This window comes from Emys orbicularis, chromosome 14 (genome assembly GCF_028017835.1).
Source record: "Emys orbicularis isolate rEmyOrb1 chromosome 14, rEmyOrb1.hap1, whole genome shotgun sequence".
NCBI classification, from domain to species: Eukaryota; Metazoa; Chordata; order Testudines; family Emydidae; genus Emys; species Emys orbicularis.
Window position 1 is genome coordinate 23,147,742 of NC_088696.1, and position 25,521 is coordinate 23,173,262.

Here is a 25,521-nt window from a genome sequence, read left to right on the forward strand (position 1 = left end):
TTTTCATCTGTTTGTCTCCTTAAGGTATTTATATGCCTCCATTACTGTAGTATGAATGCCTCACAGTCTTTGATGTATTTATCCTCACAACACCCCTGTAAGGTAGGGAAGTATTATTATCCCCATTTTAAAGATGGGAAACTGAGACAAAGAGAGAATATGTGATGTGCCCAATGTCACAGAAGTCTGTAGCAGAACAAAATGAACCCAGGTCCCAAATCCCAGGCGAGCACATCAACGACTGGATGTTCCTTTCTATTGATTCCCACATAGCCATGAAAGTAAAAACGCCCACTTACCTCTGCTTACTGCAACTGATCAGAAGATTGTACCCATCCAATCAGATCCCACAGATCTCGTCACAGCAATCCAGGCTTGGTTACTGCAACTTTTATTTACAAATGAAGCCCCTACTAAAGTTCCAACTAGCACAAAAATCCACAGCCTATGTACTAAGCAAAGCTCACTATGGGTATGTCTACACTTACTGTGGATCAACAGTGCGGCGATCGATCCACCGGGGGTCGATATAGCGGGTGTAGTGAAGACCCGCTAAATCAACCGCAGATTGCTCTATCGACTCTGGTACTCCACCGGAATGAGAAGGGTAAGGTAAGTCGACGGGAGAAACTCTCCCGTCAACCCAACATGGTGTAGACACCACAATAAGTCAACCTAATCTATGTCAACACCAGCATTGTTATTCAAGTAGCTGGAGCTGCGTAACTTAGGTCAACTTAACCCCGTAGTGTAGACCTGCCCTATGAACTACACTGCTTTGCTCTTTGCACTGGCTCCCCACTCAACACACAGTGCAAGTTCAAGGTAAACTGTCCTGATATTCAAAGACCTCCATGAGATTGCCCATATCTACCTAAGAGATAATCTTTCCTTCTGTGACCATGACCTCATACAGCAGTTACATTCTACTGAAGTAATGAGGGAGGCTTTTCAACATGGAAGACATAACATTCATTAGACCATGGAACTCTACCCAAAACCTTCATCCATCTAGCCAAAATACATCAGTTAAAATAATCTCTTTTTCACTATGTCATCCCCCTCTTCCAGTCCTTCACTGTCTCACTGTGATTTGCACATAAAATTCAGATTCTTCTTATTCCCTTTTTTGGTGTTTTAACCAGATCCACCCAGATCTTATCCCTCTACATTAGTGATACTCAGACCGCCATGGTTCAGGAGCCAAATTAGCCATCAACATTACCCAAAAGAGTCACAGTCGTGTGAATTAATTGTTTTATTTAGTATAGTACTTTATATTCATATTTAAACAGTGACAGGGGAAATATTTAGTTTATATATTATGTAATATATATATTATTCTCACAGCAAAATGGCTGACCAAGTATTATTATTTTATTAACTATAATTGGTAAATAACATAGTAAAAGCATCCTGATAGGTTAATAATTAAATCCCACAGTGTTTTAATATTGTATGCTGCAAATAGCCGCAGGAGACACATTAAAGAGCCACTTGCAACTTGCGAGCCTCAGACTGAGTATCACTGCTCTACATCTTCTGCTCCTTACCTCACTCCCCCACCTTCCATTCTGCCAACTCTTCTAGTTTTGTTTCTTCCTTTGTCTCCTCCTCAAACTCTTGCCCTTGGGTCTCTTTTCATGCTGCTCTAACACCTAAAATGATAAATCCATCTCTCCTTTGGTGTGCTAAGCACTTTCACTTCTCTTCCTCAAATTCATACTCAAAAGCTAATTCTTTTGCCTTCCTTTCCACTGGTGACTTCTACTCCTATGATTTTTACACTTCCTTTCTTGCTCGGCTTCAATCTCTATTTCAAAATATCAGAAAGAATAAAATTTTCTCACAATATCTTCACTCACACTTTATTCATTTAATCTCTTCTCATTCCTCTCCTTGTATTTTCCTTTGTCAGTTATCTTTAACTGTTGTACATTTCTCTAGTTCAGAGACCGATCCTGCAAAGAATTATAATTGTGCATATAGTTTCTCTCATACTGATTCTTGATGAAGGCATGCAACTGTAACTACTTAAGGATTGGGGTCATTATTATGACAATTCTTTGGAGTAAGGGCCATGCCTCTCAATCATGACAGCACCATGCAAAATTATGATGCTGTATAAATTCATATTAATAATTATACAATGTTTACAGAATGAACCAGTCATAACTTACAGAGACAGAGAGTTGGAAGTTGAGCTTTCAAAATAAAAATTACTCTCTGTCCCTCTCCTGAGAGTTGCTAAGCATTCCAAACAAGATAAAATCTTGTTTTCCCTTGGCTTTCATGACTCTCTCCTCTTTGGCTCTCCTCCTACAGCTCTAATCATTCCTTCAGCATGCTCTTCTGAGGATCCTGCTCATCTCCCATCCAACTTTCTGTGGGGCTTCAGCAGGGCTCTCTCTTTGGTCCCCTTCTCTTCTCCCACTATACCCAGGAACAAGGTGATCTCATCCCAAATAAATGCAATTATCTCTATGCTGAAGAATCAGAGACCTACCTCTCTACTCCAGATCTGTCCACTTCTTTCCCAACTAAAATCTCAGCCTCTCTCTGATTCTTCACGTTGTTGTCTAGCCGTCAGGTCAAGTTCAACATGGCTAAAACAGAGCTCGTAATACTTCCCTCCAACCCCTGCCCCATACCACCTTCTTTCTCAATGACTGTGGACAACACCACCACCTTCATTCTGCCTGTCACTCAGATCCTGGATGTCATCTTTGACTCAAATCTCAATCTGGGTCTTCACATACAGGCTACTTCTAAATCTTGCAGATTCTTTCTGCATAACAGCACTAAGATATGGGCTTTCATATCCATCCACACAGCTAACACTCTTGTCCAGGGTTTCATCATATCACTTTTCAATTTCTGCAACATCCTTTTACTGGTCTTGATAAATGTCATCTTGCCCGGCTCATATCCATTCAGAATGCTGCTGAAAAGACAGTATTGCTAGATCCTCCCCCCACCCCCGTTTGAATCCCTCCACTGGATCCCCCTTCTTTGTTTCATCAAACATAATAGGCTGCTTAGCTTCACATTCAAGGCACTTTAAGGTCTACCCCACCATGCCTATAATCTCTCATTCGCTATCATAGTGTTGACATGCACGTAGAGTTTGCCCATGACAACAGTCTCCATCACTTGTGTTACATTTTCAAATAAGCCTCTTCATGCTCTCTACCCTGCTGCCCCACACACTTGGGAGAAACCCCCTGTAAACATCTACAAACCTACATCATTATCATCCTTCAAACTCTCCTCTGCCATGATGCCTACAAAAAACTTGACTAGGGTTACGTTACTGGTTTGCTGATGCTACTGCCTACTATACTGGCCAATACAGTCTCATTGATTCTTCCTATTCTCCCATATATCTGAATTCAACTGTTGTCTCTTGTCTTATACTTAGACTGTAAGCTATTTGAGTGCAGAGATCTTTTTGTTCTATGTTTATACAGGGCCTAGTACAATGGGGTCATGTTCCTGGTCCTGGACTATGGCTCCTGGGCACTATAATAATACAAAAAATAAACAATCATAAGCAGAGGAGAAATTGTGACCACCAACTGGGACAAATTATATAGGAGATGGGAAAACTGGGGCGCAATGACTACCAACACTGTTAGACTATCTTACTTCACAAAACTTCACTTATATGCCCACTTTGCTTGTAAAATTTAACACATACCATATTAAAAAGTTCTTAGAAAATGTAATTATTTACAGTACACAGTTTATAAAGGGTCCACTGTGTTAGTCTTGCAAAATATCTTCAAAGAAAACTGTACATGTTGTTCTTTCAAAATCGTATCTATAGCACCAATGTCAAACTAGGAAATATTTTTACATATATATTTCAAACATATTGGTCTTTTAAAATAAATAAAGACCAATTAGATAAATATTTTAATTATCTTAGTCAAACCAATCAACTCTTTTGGTCCTCCTCTGATAACTGATCCACATTTGTTCTTTCTACAGCACACATCTAGCTGAAGTATTATTTCCAAAAAATATCCTAAGTCTAGCTGAAACTTCTTCAAGAGTTTCTTGTTCCTCAGTGACAGACACTGCAACAATCACCTCTCACATCCATTATTTTAGCTCATTAGTTTATTCCTATCAACACATTCTGTAGCTTTTTCAATATATAAGATACCCTCCAAGTCCAAAACAAAGAAAGTGGGCAATAGCTTCTGCACAAAATGTTTCCATCTGTGTTTCAGTTCCTGAAGGTAGTCCCAATATACAAAATTTCTAGCTTGAGACCAATTTTCTTCAGGCTTTTATTTTATATTCATAGTAAATGTGATGCTCAACTATCTCCTAAACACCACTAGTTTTCAGTCACTGTCTCTACATCTACATATTGTTCAACATATTCATCTAGATCAGGGGTTGGCAACCTTTCAGAAGTGGTGTGCCGAGTCTTCACTTATTCACTTTAATTTAAGGTTTCGCGTGCCGGTAATACATTTTAACGTTTTTTAGAAGGTCTCTCTCTATAAGTCTATATTATGTAACTAAACTATTGTTGTATGTAAAGTAAACAAGGTTTTCAAAATGTTTAAGAAGCTTAATTTAAAATTAAATTAAAATGCTGATCTTACACCGCCGGCCCACTCAGCCCGCTGCCGGCCTGGGGTTCCGTTCACCTAGTTCGGCAGCGGGCTGAGCGGGGCCTGCGGGACCCCAGCTGGCAAGGGGCCGGCAGCCGGGATCCCAGACTGGGGGTGCAGGTGGGAATGTGGGGGGGGGTGCAGGAGCTCCCGTTTGGTGCTCAGGGTGGGGGTGCAAGAGTCAGGGCATGGGGTGTGGGGGGGGCTGGGTGTGTGTGGGGGGGTGCAGGGGTCAGGGCAGAGGGCTGGGTGTGTGTGTGGGGGTGCAGGGGTCAGGGCAGAGGGCTGGGCTGCTCGGCTCGTGGGGGTGCTCACGGCAGGGGGCTGGAGGGAATATGCACCGTCCCCACCCCTTTCCCCAGGGCCCCATCCCCACCTCTTCTCTGCCTCCTCCCTGGAGCAGCGAGCACCCTGCGGCTCTGCTCCACTCTCCCTCCCCCGGCGATCAGCTGATCGGCGGCAGGGAAAGGGAAGAGGAGAGGGAGGGGCAGGAAAGCACCATGCTGTGGGAAGAAGCGGGGGAGGGGGAGCTTGGCTGCCGGCATGACCAAGCTTCTGCCTCCTGCCCCCGCAGGAGAAATCGGTATGGGGGGGCTGAATGGGGCCAGGACCCCGGCAGGCAGCAGCGTGCCATCAAAAATCGGCTCGCGGGCCGTCTTTGGCACGCGTGCCACAGGTTGCCGACCCCTGATCTAGATTATCTTTATTTCTTGAAAGCCATGTTTCAATTTTACTTTCTGTGGCCACACTAGTGTGCAACAGTTTGTTCTGTTATGTAATAATACTCAGCACTTATCTATATAAGTGCTTTACATTTTAAAATACTGTATAAGCATTAACTAATCCACACAATACCCCTGTGAACTAGATAAGTATTACTTTTTCCTATTTTACAGATGAAGAACAGACAGTTTAAGTGATCTGTCCTAGGCCACACATAAATCAGGACAGCTGGGATTATAAAGCAGTTCCTAGCTCCCCATCCTGTTGTCAGTCTACTGGACCATACTGATTCCTATTATAGATAAAAGGCCTGGTCTACAATATGACTTTAATTCGGATTTAGCAGCGTTAAATCGAATTAACCCTGCACCCGTCCACACAACAAAGCCATTTATTTCAAAATAAAGGGCTCTTAAAATCGATTTCTGTACTCCTCCCCGACGAGCGGAGCAGCGCCAAAATCGATATTGTTATTTCGAATTAGGGTTAGTGTGGCCGCAATTCGATGGTATTGGCCTCCGGGAGCTGTCCCAGAGTGCACCATTGTGACCGCTCTGGACAGCAATCTGAACTCGGATGCACTGGCCAGGTAGACAGGAAAAGCCCCACGAACATTTGAATTTCATTTCCTGTTTGCCCAGCGTGGAGAGCACAGGTGACCACAGATAGCTCAGCTCATCAGCACAGGTAACCATGCAGGCCGATAACCGAAAAAGAGCACCAGCATGGACCGTACGGGAGGTACTGGATCTGATCGCTATATGGGGAGAGGATTCAGTGCTAGCAGAACTTCGTTCGAAAAGACGAAATGCCAAAACTTTTGAAAAAATCTCCCAGGGCATGATGCAGAGAGGCCACAATAGGGACTCAGATCAGTGCCACGTGAAAAAGTCAAGGAGCTCAGACAAGCCTATCAAAAAACAAAGGAGGCAAACGGTCACTCCGGGTCAGAGCCGCGGACATGCCGCTTCTACGCCGAGCTGCATGCAGTTCTAGGGGGGGGACGCCACCACTACCCCACCTCTGACCGTGGATTCCGAGGCGGGGATAATCTCATCAGCTACACCTGAGGATTCTGCGGACGGGGAAGAGGAGGAGGAGGAGGAGGAGGACGAGCTTGCGGAGAGCACCCAGCACTCCGTTCTCCCCAACAGCCAGGATCTTTTTCTCAGCCTGACTGAAGTACCCTCCCAACCCAGTATCCAAGACCATGACCCCATGGAAGGGACCTCAGGTGAGTTTACCTTTTAAAATATAAAACTTGTTTTAAAAGCAAGCGTTTTTTAATGATTACTTTGCCCTGAGGACTTGGGATGCATTCGTGGCCAGTACAGCTACTGGAAAAGTCTGTTAACGTGTCTGGGGATGGAGCGGAAATCCTCCAGGGACATCTCCATGAAGCTCTCCTGGAGGTACTCCAAAAGCCTTGCCACAAGGTTTCTGGGCAGTGCAGCCTTATTCCGTCCTCCATGGTAGGACACTAGACCACGCCATGCTTGCAGCAAGTAATCTGGTATCATTGCCTGACAAAGCCTGGCAGCGTATGGTCCCGGTGTTTGCTGGCATTCAAGCAACATCCGTTCTTTATCTCGCTGTGTAATCCTCAGGAGAGTCATATCGCTCATGGTAACCTGGTTGAAATACGGGAATTTAATTAAGGGGACAGAGGTGGCCGTTCCTACTGGGCTGTTTGCCTGTGGCTGAAAAGAAATCCTTCCCTGCAGTTAGCCAAGCGCAGGGTGGGGGGAATTGGCCCTGAGCTTTTCGCGTTTGGCTAGCAGGGATCTTCCCTGTTACCAGCCACGCGGTGGGGGGAGGGGTACAGCGATCATCCCAGATAATTCATGGCGGGAGGAGAGGGCGGGGGGTTAGTTTGGTTTCTGCAGGGATCTTCCCTGATACCTGCCATGCGGTAGGGGGAGGGATAAAGCGATCATCCCAGAGAATTGGATGGGGGGGGGGGTAGTTTGTTTTCTGCTGCTGAAGGTTAACAGGAAAACCGCAGCAGTCAACGGGCTTTGCTTGGTATGTGGGAAAGGAGGGCGCAGAAGCCGAAAGACAATGGCTTACCATGGCTGCATGCAAGCTGAATTCTGTTGCCCGGACCTGCGTCTGTGATCTCTAACACCAAAGCCACAGGCACTCAATATTAAGATGGAAAATGCGACCTTGTACTGAAATCACATGTGCTATGTAATGTGAATAGTGTTGTTCACCGTGAAAGAGCATAAGCATTGTTCTGTAAAATGTATCATTTTAAAAACTTCTCTCCTTTTTTTCAACCCTCCCTCCAGCAGCTGCAAATTTTTCAAGCCTCCCTCCTCCGTCCCGAAGGCTATCTCAGATAAGGTGGCGTAGAAAGAGGACGCGAGACAAGATGTTCACGGAAATAATGGAATGCACCCGCAATGAAAGAGCTCATTTGAATGAGTGGAAGGACACGGTATCTAAATTTAGGAAAGATGCCAGTGAACGTGAGGTCATGAGGGACGCTCGAGATGAGAGGTGGCAGGCTGCAACGCTGGGGCTGCTGCGTGATCAAACGGACATGCTCCGGCATCTGGTGGAGCTTCAGGAACGGCAGCAGAATAACAGACTGCCGCTGCAGCCGCTGTATAACCTCCCTCCCCCCTCACCACGTTCCATATCCTCCTCACCCAGACGTGTAAGAACACGGGGGGGGAGGCTCCGTGCACCCTCCCACTCCACCCCAGTGGACAGCCCAACCAAAAGGCTGTCATTATATTGAATTTTTTCAGTGGCCTTTTACTTCCCTCCTATCCTTCTCCCAAACCTCACCCAGATTACCTTGTCGGTTCTCTCCCTATGTTTATAATCACTTAATAAAGAATACATGATTTTTAAACGATAGTGACTTCATTTCCTTTGAAAGCAAGCTGGGGGAACGGGGAGGGTGGGTTCCTTACAGAGAATGAGTCAATAAAGGGGGCGGGTTTTCATGAAGGAGAAACAAACAGAAATTTCACACTGTAGCCTGGCCAGTCATGAAACTGGTTTTCAAAGCTTCTCTGATGCACAGCGCTTCCTGGTGTGCTCTTCTAATCGCCCTGGTGTCTGGCTGAGGCAAATCGCCTGGCGCGTAATCAGCAGCCAGGCGATTTGCCTCAGCCTCCCACCCTGCCATAAAGGTCTCCCCCTTACTTTCACAGAGATTGTGGAGCACACAGCAAGCAGAAATAACAATGGGGATATTGGTTTGGCTGAGGTCTGAGCGAGTCAGTAGCGATCGCCAGCGACCTTTTAAACGGCCAAATGCACATTCTACCACCATTCTGCACTTGCTCAGCCTGTAGTTGAACAGCTCCTGACTCCTGTCCAGACTGCCTGTGTATGGCTTCATAAGCCATGGCATTAAGGGGTAGGCTGGGTCCCCATGAATAACTATTGGCATTTCAACATCCCCAACGGTTATTTTCTGGTCCGGGACGTAAGTCCCTTGCTGCAGCCGTTTAAACAGAGTAGTGTTCCTGAAGACGCGAGCATCATGAACCCTTCCCGGCCAGCCCACGTTGATGTTGGTGAAACGTCCCTTGTGATCCACAAGTGCTTGCAGCACCATTGAAAAGTACCCCTTGCGGTTTATGTACTGGGTACCCTGGTGCTCCGGTGCCAAGATAGGGATGTGGGTTCCATCTATCGCCCCACCACAGTTAGGGAATCCCATTGCAGCAAAGCCATCCACTATGACCTGCACATTTCCCAGAGTCACTACCTTTCGTAGCAGCACCTCAGTGATTGCTTTGGCTACTTGCATCACAGCAGCCCCCACAGTAGATTTGCCCACTCCAAATTGATTCCCGACTGACCGGTAGCTGTCTGGCGTTGCAAGCTTCCACAGGGCTATCGCCACTCGCTTCTCAACTGTAAGGGCTGCTCTCATCTTGGTATTCTGGCGCTTCAGGGCAGGGGAAAGCAAGTCACAAAGTTCCAAGAAAGTGCCCTTACGCATGCGAAAGTTTCGCAGCCACTGGGAATCGTCCCACACCTGCAATACTATGCGGTCCCACCAGTCTGTGCTTGTTTCCCGAGCCCAGAATCGGCGTTCCACGGCTATAACCTGCCCCATTAACAGCATGAACTCCAAAGCACCGGGTCCCGCGGTTCGATAGAATTCCATGTCCATATCCTCATCACTCTCGCCACTGCGCTGCCGTAGCCTACTCCTCGCCGCCTGGTTTTGCAGGTTCTGGTTCAGCATAAACTGCACGATAACGCGCGAGGTGTTTACAATGTTCATGACTGCTGTCTTGAGCTGAGCGGGCTCCGTGCTTGCTGTGGTATGGCGTCTGCACTGTTCACCCAGGAAAAAGGCGCGAAACGGTTGTCTGCCGTTGCTTCCCTGGAGAGGGGGGAGGATATACCCAGAACCACCCGCGACAATGTTTTTGGTCCCATCAGGCATTGGGATCTCAACCCAGAATTCCAATGGGCGGAGGAGACTGCGGGAACTATGGGATAGCTATGGGATAGCTACCCACAGTGCAACGCTCCAGAAATCGATGCTAGCCCCGGTACATGGACGCACACCACCGAATTAATGTGCTTAGTGTGGCCGCATACATTCGACTTTATACAATCTGTTTCCAAAATTCGAATTATATAAATTCGGATTAATCCCGTAGTGTAGACATACCCGAAGATACAGATCTTCCATTACTCAAAGGAAGGGCCTTTCTTATGTTTGAGTTTGTTAGTTACGAAGCCTCAGTTTCATGGCACAATGGTGGGTGCATGTAACCCTGAAGCAGAGCACAGGATTTTGTGCTTTAGACTTGGCCTTATACATTTTTAAAGTCTTTGTACAGGCCATGATATATTTCAATTTTAAAATCCTCCAGATTTAAATAGAAACAATCCATTTAAAGTGTTGCAGCCCCTTATTAAATGAGCACCAACAGAAAACATGTCCTTAAAGTGAGGCTTCATAGCCTTCTCCTCCTCCTGTTCTGTGGTTTAAGCTCCTCTATGGTTTGAAGAAGGATTGAACTAGAAGTTGTCCAACTTTGTCACATTCAATCATTTTAGGGAAGGCTGACGTGGCTTTTAGGTGAACTCTAATATTCTTTGCATGTCTTTGGGCTAGTCTACACTGGCAACGCTAAAGCGCTGCCGCGGCAGCGCTTTAACGTGCTTTTGTGTGGTCACGGCTCTAAAAAAACCACCTCAATGAGGGGCGTTTGGTGCAGCTCCCAGCGCTGGGGCACTGTTTACACTGGTGCTTTACAGTGCTGCAACTTGCTCTGCTCAGGGGTGTGTTTTTTCACACCCCTGAGCGAGAAAGTTGCAGCACTGTTAATTGCCAGTGTAGACAAGTCCTGAGTTAAACAACTCAGTAAATATAGTTTAGCGTTATAGACAAGGTGGAATTTCTAGGACTGGTTTCTAGAATTGAGAAAAGGGAAAAAAAAAGTTGCTACAATCAAAAAACATTATTTGTAGATTTCTTCTGCATAATCTGTGAATATTTACAGAAACCAATGGCTAACTGAGCTTTCTTTATGTTTAGTTCTCAGCCTTTAGCCATCTTATCAGTTTGAAGAGACTTTATGAGTACAAATTCCTTAGCTGGCCTAGTTTATAGTTAGGCTTGGCAGAATTTGATTTGTATTTGTTTATAATTTTGATGGATAAAAATCAATGTTTGTTTTTAAGCTTTTTTTCCCTATTTGATTGATTTAAATTTTCACAGCTGCACAAAATTAAGGTCAGAGTCAGGCAATAATTCTTTAATAGTAATAGATGCGGAGATTCAAAAAGTTAAAGCTTTATAACCATTAAAAACACAAATTGTCCACATCATGTGAAAATATACAAAAATAAAACATGTAAGTTTTCAAGCAGCATTTTTCTTATTTTACCTATTTGTAATTTTTTTCGTTGATTTGTTTATAGTGAAATAAACATTTACCAATAAAAATCTAATCTTTCCAAGCCTACTATTATAGTATGAAATGCCATTTTAAAGATACTTCCTCTGTTTAATCTTACCAACTCTAATTTAAGGGGAGAAAAATTATAATTTAGCAGGAGAATGCATTTTATCATGTTGAAATAAAGCCCTCTGAAGACCATTTTTACAAGACACGACAACATACTAATGCCAAACTGGCATGAATTCTCATCTGTGCATTTTGGTTTCAATGGGTTAATTAACTTGGCTGGATACAAATTGTAATTATCTGTGTTCAATGTTAATGTCCTAGGAGTGTTGTCTATAAGGATTTGGGGAACCACAGACATTATTTTGGTTACTACTGGATTCTGTCTGTTACTTTGGAATTTAAATGGCTGCAGGAGATAAGAATAGTGAGAACAGGTTGATCTACTTTGAAAGGTTAAATTATGTGAAACAGGACAGAGCAGAAATGGATTGGAGCTATATCAACTGGTCTGCCTTGCTTTTTTCTGCCTTGCTCTTGGTGGTCTTTGTGAACACACAAAACCCTTCTACAAATAGATTTAGGTACATTTGCTTAATGCTGAAGGAAAATTTAAGAAAGTCAGCCACGAGTCTCCTCTTGAGATATTGGTTTGGATGTGTAACCACAGTGTATAACTTCCTGTACAACTGATATTTAGTGGTTTAGATCCCTTCATCATATATAGTTAATGTGACTTACTCCATGAACAAATAATTTATCATGTCATACACATAACATATACAATAAATACATGCTAACATTACTGAGGAACATACACAGTAAATATATGCTAATGTTACTGAGGTTGGAGTTAAGGGTTTTTTGATTTTTTTTTGCAATTTAATGAGTGTATTCTATTTCTTAATATGTTGGAGATGGAAGAGAGTGCAGAGAATAGTTAATGTGATGAGTGGGTGTTAAAGCACAATAAAGAAGGTTCCTTTAACTTGTTACTTCCTTGCTTTTAAAAGTTTGTGTGGGTGGATTTGGCACTTAAGAAACCTTAATTGGTTTATAACTAAAATTAAAACTGGTATTAATTCAACAGACTATTATTGGTCACTGAGATCAAATGAGATCTGTAGCTTTGAAAAACTACCTACCGTACTAGATGCTTTTCAAAACTCTCCTCTAGTCAACCAAACATTTTTTAGGGTTGTAATCTTCAAAGAGAACGAAGATTCCTTTTGGGTTTAAACCTTTTATTGATTGGTAAATTTTCTCCTTATCTGAGCAATTACAATAAATCTGTAAGATTTGCCTCTTAGGTCCATCTACTAATATAACGGCATCCATACTAGGGAGATGCACCAATTTAACTACACCTCTACCCCGATATAACGCGACCCGATATAACACGAATTCGGATATAACGCGGTAAAGAAGCGCTCCAGGGGGGGCGGGGCTGCGCACTCCGGCGGATCAAAACAAGTTCGATATAACGCGGTTTCACCTATAACGCGGTAAGATTTTTTGGCTCCTGAGGACAGCGTTATATCGGGGTAGAGGTGTATATTGATTTCTAAACAAATAGAGTCAAATTGGTACAAAAACTGTGTGTAGACAACTCCTTAGACAACTTCCTCACTGATATTTGGAAAGTCTGACTTTATCAAGCACTGACTAGAAAGAACCTTTCCTCCTTGCTCTCTTCCTCTTTACATTGGTTAAAATGCTTAGGCCATGGTCCTATGAGAAGCTGAATGCCTCCTGGGAGTTGATGCCCAATTTTAGGGCCCTTAAGATCTCACCAAATCAGTTCCTTATATAACAACAATAAATGAGGAAGTGATAGGGGTCATCAAATAAACAGGTGAAATATTTTTTTAAAAAGCAGCAGCTAAAAAATGTTCTGTAATTCTGCAATACACAGGGAGATCTAAACAGATAGACAGACAGACAGATGCACAAACCAACAGTTAAAAGTAAAACATCAATGTTGTTATGCTAATAAAGAAAAACAAGGGACAGTTTTCTTCCATAACATTACCCACCTTCTTATGCTCCTTTCCCAAAAAAATGGTGGACGAGTAAATGTCAACTGTTTTGTTTTATACAGTATACTTTCACAAACCCCAGATGAAACGATAAAGGTGTTGATCCTGAAGATCCTACTTATTCTTGTACAGAAAATGGAAAGCTTTTATTTTATTTATTTATCAGAGGCAATATTTTTCTCTCTTTTAACACTGATAATGAACAAATTCAGCCTTTTCTCTTATCTGCCTGGTCTTATCTTATTACAAACAATGATTTTTGAAAAACACTGTATAATACTGCAATCTAAGACATCGGTCAATTTTGATTGACACAAATATTTGTATTAAAGGTTACATACTGCAATTTACAATTGGGTACTATCACAATACTGTATGTTAATGTAATCAGTATTTTCATTTCATGAATTCATTTGCAGCATCACACTGCAAGGGTATTCTTACATATATTGGAAGCACAATTACTAAGCAGTTCAAGAGTTCTTTAAGTAGAATTTTCCTTTTTATTCAACAGATTTTAACACCATAAACTACTTCTAGGTTGTTGGGTTTTGGGGGGTTTCTGGGTTTTTTTCCTGGAGGGGGTGGTGCTTGTGATTTAATTTCCCAACTTTTAAAGTATTCAGACACTTGGAATATCAAACATACTGAATTAATCCACAAATATTTACATGAAAAACAATTTAATTTCTTTCTATAGTAACTATCACAGGGACTATTGTCATGAAAATTTCCCCATTTTAAGAAATTAATGCGATTACTGATAAAGGGAGGAAATTAAATTATATCATCACAAACACGTAAAGGGTATAATCCCATATCCACAAAAAGGAATCTTTATTCCCTCTTTGAATTCTGAAACAATACAGACATGCCTTAAAGGAGAACAGAAATATTATGAAGTACCTTAAGCAAGATAATTGTAAGAAAAAGAACTACTATTGCATTATTGTTGTGCTAAACTGTGACATACTTAAAAAGCTAATTTCTTTTATTATAATGGAATTTGGTATATGTGTATCTTTAATCTACTTCACTTTTTTCTTCTCATTTATATACATGAGCAAGTGTGTAAGGTGGTTACCATTACCTGTATTATTAGATTTTATACACTACTATATTTCATTACATTTTAATTTAAAAAATAATTTAAAAATATACTTGTCTTTCTACAACTTTATCAGATCTAGTTTTGACTTTTAAAGAGTTCTGTAACTATCTGAACATCTAGGGATGTCGTATACTTGTATAGTAAATGAGAGATTTATTGCAATACACATAAATGCTATACAGGGAGACATGATCAATATTTTATGAAAAGAGTAACATTTGAGAACAGTAATTATCCTATGTTATAACAGTTGAAATCTGTTTCAACCAATCAGACTACTGAATAGCTCAAGGTCTAACTCAAAAGTTAAACAACAACAAAAGTTCATGCACTGAAATTAGTATTTTTCTAAAGTTATCTCAGTTAAAACCATTTAAAACTCAATACCAGTCATCCTTTAATCACCCATTTAAATTAAATAAATTTCAACTGATAAATTCTTCTGTTGTACCTGGGCATTTCTCCGTTTGAGAGAGACAAAAGGTGAGCCTGCAACATTTTTTACCAACAATCTCTTTTAAAGAACTAGTTTAAAGGCTATTAGTAAAGAGAAAATGGAATGATTTAATGTATAAGTAATTGTTTTAACTTACAAACAGTAAAAAAATCCTACTTTTACCCATAATATTAATGATCTTGACACTATTCTGCTGGTATCATTTGATATATCTGGCATCTTCTTTTTATAATGCTAATGTGAGAAAATAACTTGTATTGTCAAAAAATTCTATTTATCTTTTAATTTAAAAATACCTAATACACCTCTGCCCCAATATAATGCGACCCGATATAACACGAATTTGGATATAACGTGGTAAAGCAGTGCTCCGGGGGGGGGGGGGGGGGGGGGCTGCGCACTTTGGCGGATCAAAGCAAGTTCGATATAACGCAGTTTCACCTATAACGCGGTAAGATTATTTGGGTCCCGAGGACAGCATTATATCGAGGTAGAGGTGTACTACAAAAAAATCCTAGTGTTTGGAAATATGAGTAGGAGACTGTCAATTACATAAAGTATAAGTCCTAGAAGAAAAGAATCATCAATAGAAATCCCCACATTTTAATCACAAGAGATTTCAGCTTGAATCTCTCCTATACTGTTGGCCATTTGACCTTAATTCTAACTCAGCAAAGCACTGAAAGCATGTGCTAGCCTTAAGCACATGCTTTGTTGAATTGGGACTTTACTGTTACTGCCAATCATTTTTGAGACAGCAAGAGTTTGATCCCTTGAAACAGCTTTTCCTCTTTTCCCATGGGGATGGACCTAGTCCTGATAAATGTTGTGTTCAAAACAAAAAAAGGGGTATTGGAATCCAACAATGAAGCACCAATATAATGATAATGCCAATATTTATCACACTGTAAATTATGAAGCCACTTTTATAACATACAAAAATCCCATTGAAATCAATGAGACCGCCTATTAAAACAACTGCACTGCAATATGTAAAGTATGTTTTACAAAATATTTTATGAAGTAACACTTTTTCATGTTTATAAGTGTCACCAATGGTTAGTTCACATTTTATACCAATGGCCTGCAATTATTTTATGTATCTAAGATAACATTTTTTAAAAAGTAGAAAAGCTAAAACAGGGAAATTATTTACAATTCTATTTTTAGTTGCTTCATCTTACTAGAAAATGGTTGAAGGAATTTCATAAGTCTGTGTTTCCATGTATTTAATTTTCATGGGTGATTATATCAACTGAAAAGAATTCCTATTTTTGTGTCATGTATGTTAATAAGATTCTTATACAGACACTGTACTTAGTATTTGAAATGAAAGTTTTTAGTTAATATCCGTGTTTTGGAGCCTCCCACTGGCAACCATCATACGGACAAAAAGTGATATTTGAGACATTGTCAGAATGGAGTACTTATATCTAGAGATCCTTCACTATTTTGCTTCAAAAGAACTTAAAACTTCTGAGTTCATATTCTAATGCAATTTAAAAGATCAGAAAAAAAAAATCCCACATCTACTAGTGCATGTGTTCTTGCAGAGTACTTGGTGTTATCAGACATCTACTATGCAAAGGTCAAGTGAGTTTCACTGAGTTTAGTGGTGACAAAAATATCCTGCAACACTGGTAAGATATAACAGAAAAGGAAACGGGATCTCAGAACTAGCAGAAGTCACATTAAGTAACATAGGTTATGGTGAAGAATAAGGAAGTTTTCACTGATATGTGGAAACTGTTGCTATGTGATCCTCAGAGAAAGGATAAAGAAATAAAACAACTGAAATACAAATTACCTTTTTTTGTTAAAACTCTTCATAAAGAATTTTTTTAAAATAAGATAACAAGAAATGTATTTTCATATATGCATGCCTACTATTTATAAACAAATTAAATCACACAGAGAGGGGGAGCCTCTGTGGTTTTCCACTACAGGCAGGAACATGGATAACTAACCAGGGTAAATGAAAGTACACCTCTACCTCGATATAACGCTGTCCTCGGGAGCCAAAAAATCTTACCGTGTTATAGGTGAAACCGCGTTATATTGAACTTGCTTTGATCCACCGGAGTGCGCTTTACCGCGTTATATCCGAATTCGTGTTATATCAGGTCGCGTTATATCGAGCGGTGTACTGAAAAGTACTGGTGTCTGAATGTCTTTTCATTACAAGGCAGATTACAAAACTTTCTGAAGTAAAACTGATATAAAATATAATTCAAATGCTAATCTGAAAAATATATTAGTAGCTCATAGCTAAAAAGTGCCAATTTTAAAATTAAAGTTTACTTTTTTCCTTCTTTGACATCTACACTGATATTTCAGGCTCATATTGTAACACGGCAAGTTAAACTAAAGATAAATTGTGGTGTGAAGAACACTTGCTGGTGGTCCAGAAAGTTGGCTGATCACATAGCTGGCTGTCCCCCTTTCCAAACGCTTCTAAAGACACATAGGCTCTTTAAAGCAAAGAGCCTGGTGACAAGTAAAACTAGCTGGAGACAATGAACTGCTAATCAGCCGCCTTTACTAGGGGCTGCTGCTACATAAAAGGAGGAAAGAAACAGGAGCATACAGTGGTACTTGATCTGCTTGCCCCCAATGGAAGTGTAGTGTTCCCAGGAGAATGGAGCAAAAGGAACTGAGCAGCATGTCCAGAGAAGGAAAAGAGAAGAAAACCACGTGCCAGGGAAGAACATGCAGAGGGAGGCAAGCAGCACACATGAGAGAGACAGATTAAATGAAGAGCAAAAGTATCGTGTGATTCACTTTTTTCAAAAAGAATAAAGCATTTGCATATTAAAGTTAAAAGAAATAAATATTTTCTTATTATTACTATTTCATGTAAGCAATTGCGGTAATTTACAGAGAGGATATGTAAGGGTGAGCTGAAAAACAGGTGGTCAACATGATCACAAATGAATAATGTGTCCAAGAGACTGTCTGTAGACACAGTCCTCACTATGAAAGTTTTGTGAACACGTGATTTTAACAGAATTGATTTGTTTGTTTTTACAGGTTTAACTTTATACCTGAACAACCTCTGATTGATCATCTTCTTGTGTTGGCTTACTAATGTAAACACCAACAACTGGATTTTGGTATAAGTTTAAATTGTTACAAAATTGTTTATTTTAGAGTGCCTAAAGTTTTGATAAGTACTTAAAAAAACAAAACAAAAAACCATGTTTCCCACTCTTACCTGATATCTTATGGAACTGTGCTGCATAGATAATTATTTCCAAACCAGATTTTCATAAGTCAGTTCATCAAACCAAATACTGTAGTCTGCAAAAGCTACTTAAACTTTTTTTTAATCATACTACCAGACCTATATATCTTTAAAAGAAATGCAATGTCAAAGGATACTTAAAAATTGTGTCCTCTAGTTTTACATATTCTTAGTATGGAGCTAATAATTTTGACTCTTAAAATAATAATTGTTTATAAATATACATACGTTTTTTCCTGTGCTCAACCAGGCCAATGGCCTGCTTAGCTGAGCATTTGGAAAACCAGTTGTCCCCAAGCAGAACAGTGACCTCATTGGTATGGACAAGTTTTCCTGGCATGAAGGCAAGGGGACCAAAAGGTACCTGTCAAAGTCAGAAAGCAAACAGCTAAAAACCACTATTAAAAATTAAATTAGAGGTCATTAGTGACCACTTAGCCAAACAAATAAATTAAAATTCAACCAGGGTTAGAAGGATTCAAAACTCTATAGCACAGTTATTTAATGACAAACACATGATAAACATTCAAACTACCAGATCTGAATCCCAACCACAGTTTGAATTTAATATTGTACTTGTAATAAACAGAACAGGTTAATATTTAACCGGAAAACCGTTCTGAGGCATAAAACTTAAGTACTAATGGATGCGGACAGGAAAACAAAAAAGTCATACTATATTACTACATAGGTTTTTAAAATAAAAATATTGTATCTCGTTTAGATGATTGTAAACTATTTATTATACATACATGTTTTCACTTCCCAGTTAAGTATAACATTGCTCAGGTTTATAACAAAAATATTATTTAAAGGAACAGTCAACTCAAATATCAATTGTTTTATTTAGTTGTGTTACTACCACCTATTTAGAAACCCCAATTTTTCCCCAAATCAAATTTGTTTGTCTCCAGCCTAAGATTGTTGCTACCTGCCAATACTCCTGTAGAGTGGGAGAGTTTGTTTACTAATCCACACACTTCCTGTTCTCATTCACCAACATGAGGGTACATCATCCTCAATGTTCTAGAAGCCATATATGTCTTCCTCCAATAACTCATAGGAACAGGAAGCAATAAACTGTTTAAAATCTGAGTATTGGCAATGGGGGTAAATATAATTAGTGGTAAATAAATTATATTGCTTAAGACACGTTTCTTAAAAGTGTTTATCCCGTTTTCTTAAAGTTTACAGTAGACATGTCACTAGGTTTATGATCCTTCCACCCACCCCACAGACCAGCTCACTTTACACACAAGCCTCAGGCAGACCCCACACCACTCACTTCAGCTAGGTCCATTCAGGCCTTATGAGCACTAGACCCTCCCCCACAATAACCCTATCCCTGATGTACTAGTTGCCCACCCACTAGCCTCATCTCCCATATCTGGTTCTCATTCAGGCTTCAACTTCAAAGGGGGACGGTTGCACGTGTTAGCCATCAGCTGTGATCCAGCTGAAGAGAAGCGGAAGGGGGAACAAGTCCAGCAGCTACTGCCTAGCTCAGCTTGTAGTCAAGTAACTCTCCACCACAGGAGAAAGCGTTGTCACCCTGCAACCTTGGACCAGCTCCTCCTCATTTCAGAGACACTTCCTGGATCAATGTCTTCCCTCACTTCTTGAGGGCAGGAACAGCACCCCTTCATCCCTCATATTCTAGTGCAGGGCATCTGGACCATATATTCTCTTCCTCTCATGGCAGTTCCTCTTCTCCAGAAGGAAAAACCAGTAGGTGGCAATGCCTGGAGCACATATTGGAGAGTGGGGGGTTGGAGGGGTGGGAGACCATCTTGAGGAAAGATTCTGTGGAGGATACTCCTCTTAAAAGATATACTCTCCCAGGCTGAAATTACAAAGGCCTTCAAAACAACAGCTTGCAACACTTACACACACCCAAAAGCAGCATTGTGTATAAAATTAAAAATATAGGCAGATAGCTGGCTACGGGACAGGGATTGTTAATATACATTTAAAATTGCAAATGAGTTGACACTGTCACTTTAAAACAAAAACTACATCCAGATGAGTCTGGTGGTTTTTGCAGTGTTTTGCATATCCATTTTGCTCTCAAGTATAAGATAACAGCAAACTCTCCACATTTTGTGTGTGTGTGTATATATGTGTACACACACACACACACACACACACACACACACACACACACACACACCCCTTCCCAGTAAAGGTAATGCTGTGGATAGGTGCTGAACTGATAACACCAGTCTTTTCTTTATCCACAAAACAGGCAGTATACGCCTGTTCTACCAAGGTAGCTCACCAATGCCCTACAGTTCCCAAAACCTGTGTGAAAACAGAGTTCAGCATTCATGCTCACTTTAGCCTTTGACCTCCCTTGTTGAGAATGACAACCTGAATGCCAGTGAGCAGCAAGTGAGATGTATCTAGAAGTGGACTGTTTGTTTCATATTCTGATATGTCACCTAACCAGCAGATGGTTACTAATTTTATTTAGTAGTTCTGAAGTGATGCCTTAGAGATAAATGATTCTGTATCCCATTACCAATTCACTGAGCAATGCAGTCCCTTTCGAAGTGTATTCTGAATTAGGCAAAAAATAGCCTCAAACAAGGAAATAGTAACTTTGTAAAGTCAGGAACTTGAATTCTGGTGGATGTTCAAGGCTAAAGTACTCTTGATAGGAATGACTCAAAACACAAGAACTCACTATATGAATGTGAAGATCATTAAAACAAAAATTAGCACCACCTTTTTATATAAAAATCAATGTCGCAGAGTTTAATTCTGTGAATCAGGAAATATTATGGCCTGTTTCTTCTATGGCTAACAGGAAATGACTAAGTACCATATTTCAGTCATAATTACAGTTTTCGGTATAATAGATTTGCATACCAAATATGTCATATTTTGTGTTAACATTTATGTCATCAGTTCTCAATTGTCAGTAACATTATAATTTATTATGGATTTGAAAAAAGACAGAGAGAAAAAGAAGCAAAGGTTTAACTATTACTATAATTAATGTATCATTACTAAGTACTATATGGTAAACCTGAATAATATACCTCACTGCCAGTGCAGTAACCTCAGATACTAAAACCATTAGTCAATTATTTTGAATAAACTATACTGTACATACCATGATATCATAAGATAGTTTATCAGGCAACGTATTGAGACGTTCTTGAAGAGCCTCATAATCATTCTCCACCTTCCTCCTGTTGACAAATTCAAGTGAGTTTAATTATTTCTAAATGTAAAATAGTTAAGTTAATGGTTTTCTGCTGATGCATTTTCAGTGCTCCATGGAAAGATATGGGAGGGAGAACTGTTTTTATTCATAAATGTATACATTTTATATCATGGAAGATTAATTTTTTTTACTTTAACATTTTTAACAATTTATTTTAAAACTCTTGTGATGGCCAGTTATAGACATCATTCATTTTAGACTAGAAGCTCATCTTTTTGAATTGCAAGCTCCTTGGGGGGAAAATAGTGCTTTCCTCTGTATTTTGTTGGTCTCACAGCACACTGCATGGGTTCAACAATTAAATCACCATCATAGTTTAGAAGACAAATTGGAATTCCAGCTTATATTTTAGAAGAGGCAGAATCTTCAAAACCTTATTTGCAATGAACAATCAGTGTGGGCTTTAAAAAAAAGGGGCAATACTCTTTAAAGTTAAATCTGATTTCTAGCTGAATTTTCTCTCCCCATGGACAGTCAACATTCCTGAAAGATGATGATTTGACCATAGGGTTATTGTAGCTTCTTGACCTATCAACAAGGAGTGTAGATGTGAAACACTACTCTAGTTCTCCTGACCAAGAAAAAATTACTAATGCTTAATTGTTGAATGTTTACATATTGCTCTACTCTTCTTTTGGGCATTTTAGAACATTCTGCATAGAAATTTTCTTTCCCATAGAACGTATTCCTCAGAATGTTTGTACACGACTTTTCCCGTCAACTTGGATGAGCATTTTCAATACCTATTTCTACTATATAGCAACTCATGAACCAATTTGTGATCTTGGAAGTGTCTTGAATAGGACAACAAACTCCCCATCTTAAACAACAAGGATGTTTATGGGCAAGTGCAGTAAGAAAGTCAGTGGCAGAAGGGATCTCAGTAATTTACACTGAAAAGCAGGATAATTTCAAACATACGTCCCCAAAATATATGTTTCCTACTCATGAGCAGCATATCCAATAGCACCTATCGAGATTGAGTTCACACAACCATGCACCAGCAGAAAAAGAGATACAGAAAAACATTCCCATAAACTTAAAAGCTGTAAGCCAAAGTGATTCAATTAACAGTAGTCTTTTGGCCATGAGAATTCCGACCCTGCATGCTCTGGAGCTCTGACCACGTTGGTACTTTCTGCAGCAACCTGGGCAGCTGGTGGCATAGCACAGTAGGGTAGCAGGCAGTAGATCAGGCATGACATGGATCCACATGCAGAAGGTCCCCATAGAGGGTGTGCAAGGGCCCCAGCTGTTACTACTACCCTTACTCATGATAATGAATGGTTGATAGCTGCTCTGCACCAAGTTTCCAAATTGTTCGGGTTGGTTCCTTCCACCAATTTGTCAGATTTCAGTCACAAAATCAATTTACTTAGGATAGGCCAGTGAGGTGCGGAAGTGGTATTTGATCCATTTCAAGAAAGGTCGCTGAGACAAAGTTGGGAAAGGGGCCAAAGAAATTAGAAATGTCTTGGTGAATCTGGCCAAACAATCCCAATAGTGTATACTGTGAAAAGATAAGGAACTCTCTGAGTTTGGGAGAAACAGTTACCTAAGGAATTTTGTCTTGTTTGCTAGCAGTAAAAATACAAACAAACAAAAAGAAGCCAGTCCTCTTCTGAAAGAATATTGAAACTGGTGTGCTGGAAAAAAGATTTTTTTAAGGTAAATTATCAGCTAACACGTGCATTGCATTATCAGGCATATACATTTGAGGGTAGAGGATATTCTCTACTTCTGCCCCAATACAGCACCTCATGTAATCTTTGTACAGGGTGAACCTCTCTAATCCGGCACTCCCTGGTCCAGCAACATCCATGGGCCGGCATAGGTGCCGACTCCATGGGTACTCTGGGGCTGGAGCACACACAGGGAAAAATTAGTGGGTGCGGAGCATCCATCGGCACCAAGCTCTCCTAGCTGCCCTCCTCCCCCCGCGCCTCTTGCGCACCGGCAGCCCCACGCTTACCAACACTTCCTCCTCCGTCCCAGCGCTTCTGGAGCGCCACGAACACCTGATTTGCGGCGTTCAAACTGCAGGAAGGAGGGGGAGGAACTGGGGCTGGCGGCTGGGACCTGGGGCTGGCATCGGAACCTCCGGGCAGGCTGCAGCACCCCCAGCAACCCTACTTCCTGCATCTATGGAGATCCACTGGCACTCTGCATTGACCTCCCATGGTTTGGCAAATTCTCTGGAGCACTGGTCAGGTCCCCAGGATGCCAAACTAGAGAGGTTCAACCTGTATTTAATCTTGGGATGGAAGCCAGCATCATGGATATGAACTGAAAATGCTGACCAAAAGATGCAAATTCTGATGGTTTTCTGAGGATGTTCAAGTAGGCATCCTGTACATTTGTTTACTAGAAGTAGATATCTACCTTGACCGGGTGGATGAAGAAACTGCAATATGAACATCTTAAAAAACAACAGCCAACTATTACTGACTTTCTTCAATTCCCAAATAAAGTGGAATCTCTGATCATTTTGGGACCATGAAAAAAGTTGCAATAATCCCACAATTTTTTCGTCTCATTTAATTTCTGGAAGATTACGGTTACAGTGGTCACTAGTAGAAACACCCAACTTTATCACCCTGCAGTATTCAAGCACTCAACAAGGTATCTGCAGTACTTTGTATTTTCAAAGTACATGTCTAAGATGCTGAACTGTGTCCCATGGACTTAGGCTCCAAAGTCACTTAGACACTTTTGAAAATTTTACCCCCTGTGATTAAAGCACAAAATAGTGTTTGAAGACTTGGGTCCTACTCAAGTTCTGCTGCACACTTCCTGACACACTCAGACAAGCCCCCTTGCACTTTAGTTTCTTCACCTGTAAAATGAGGATAATATTCACCTTCTCCACAGGGCTGTTGTAAGGTAAATTCATTAACATTTACGAAGTACAGTGAGAGTCTTGGAAGAGAAGCAATATGATGAAAACTTATTGTTAATAGAAGAAGAAAAGTCTTAAGCTCCATTCTCTGCCCCCAACGATATTCCTATTTTTATGGAAAATTGGCAACGATGTAGTCATACCAAATTTATATCCCCCAAACAAATGGGGACAATTTGTTTCAGCTTGCTACTATGAGAAGAAAATCTAGTTGGAGGTGTGGGGGATGGAGGTCAAGGGAAAACAGATCAATTCATTCTTCTAAATAGGTTTTTTGGAACAGGAATCCTTAAGACACATCGCTGAAGATCTGCCATCTTTCTAGCAGTTTTGGTCCCCTGAATTAGAGCCAGAAGTTTTTACTTTCCTTCTTTTTTTATATAACCATCTAATTAGGAATCTGGAAATGAAGGCTCGATAAAGATCTTTAACATTGCACCATTTCCAGCTTTTTGTTAAAGGGACTCTGCAGTTACCAGTGGTCATCTCTGTTGGAGTTTGAAAGCTTAATATGTTTATCTTGATGCAACCTTGTGTGTTTTGATATCTGATTAAATATTTGAAATCTTTTTCCACAGATGATCAGCTGTGTATGTAGTGTGAGGTCAACACTTGCTGTTGAAGGACTGGCCAAAAGGGTGACAAGCTTGAAGACTGAGTGCTAACATGTAACAGAAGAACTTTTAAGTATTTTTGTGTGGTTTAGGAAAAACATCAAGATATAGACTCTTCAAAACCCATCACCACAAATCTCACCTTGCTTATGATATGAAGACAATTCATATTCTAAAATAAGAAAACCTTAAAGATGCACAAAAACAAAAGCAATCAAAACCCTTTTGCTGGATTTGAAATACAAAGAGGGAAATCCCTAGGAAAACAAGAGTGCAAAAAATGATCATTTCAGCGCTAAACATCTCCTAGATGTGACAGCCAGGATAAACAATTTCTCCATTTATCTGAAAAGAAGGTGGTGTCCTTTAGGATTAGGCAGTTGCCCACTACTGAATAACCAGATAAAAGTGTTGCAGGAACTGCTCTGCATCGAAGGCAGAAGGATTCTACTGCATTGCACATATTCTATATTAGTGAGCCTTGGAAACTGATTTCTTGATGTGGTTGCCTACCATTATGTAGGAGAAAGTTCAATGGAAAGAGTATTGGGGAATGACTAAAAGATGCACCTTTGTTTTTCAGTGGATCTTACTGGTCATACTCTACTCTGGAAGTCTCTGAAAATGCAGCAATGCTCTAAAAAGGTATAACAGATCCAAGAAAATAAAAA

The 25,521-nt window shown here is 40.5% G+C and overlaps 1 protein-coding gene across 1 annotated transcript in view; it reads right to left on the reverse strand.

Annotated features, from left to right (window-relative positions):
* The window catches only part of URI1 (URI1 prefoldin like chaperone), a 59,649-nt gene that overhangs the window by 18,187 nt on the left and 15,941 nt on the right, over positions 1-25,521 (reverse strand). The window contains exons 3-4 of the mRNA XM_065416530.1: positions 21,224-21,302; positions 18,334-18,469 (exon numbers count right to left, since the gene is read on the reverse strand). Of these exons, the coding sequence (XP_065272602.1) occupies positions 18,334-18,469; positions 21,224-21,302 (215 nt within the window). The remainder of the gene's footprint in view (positions 1-18,333; positions 18,470-21,223; positions 21,303-25,521) is intronic.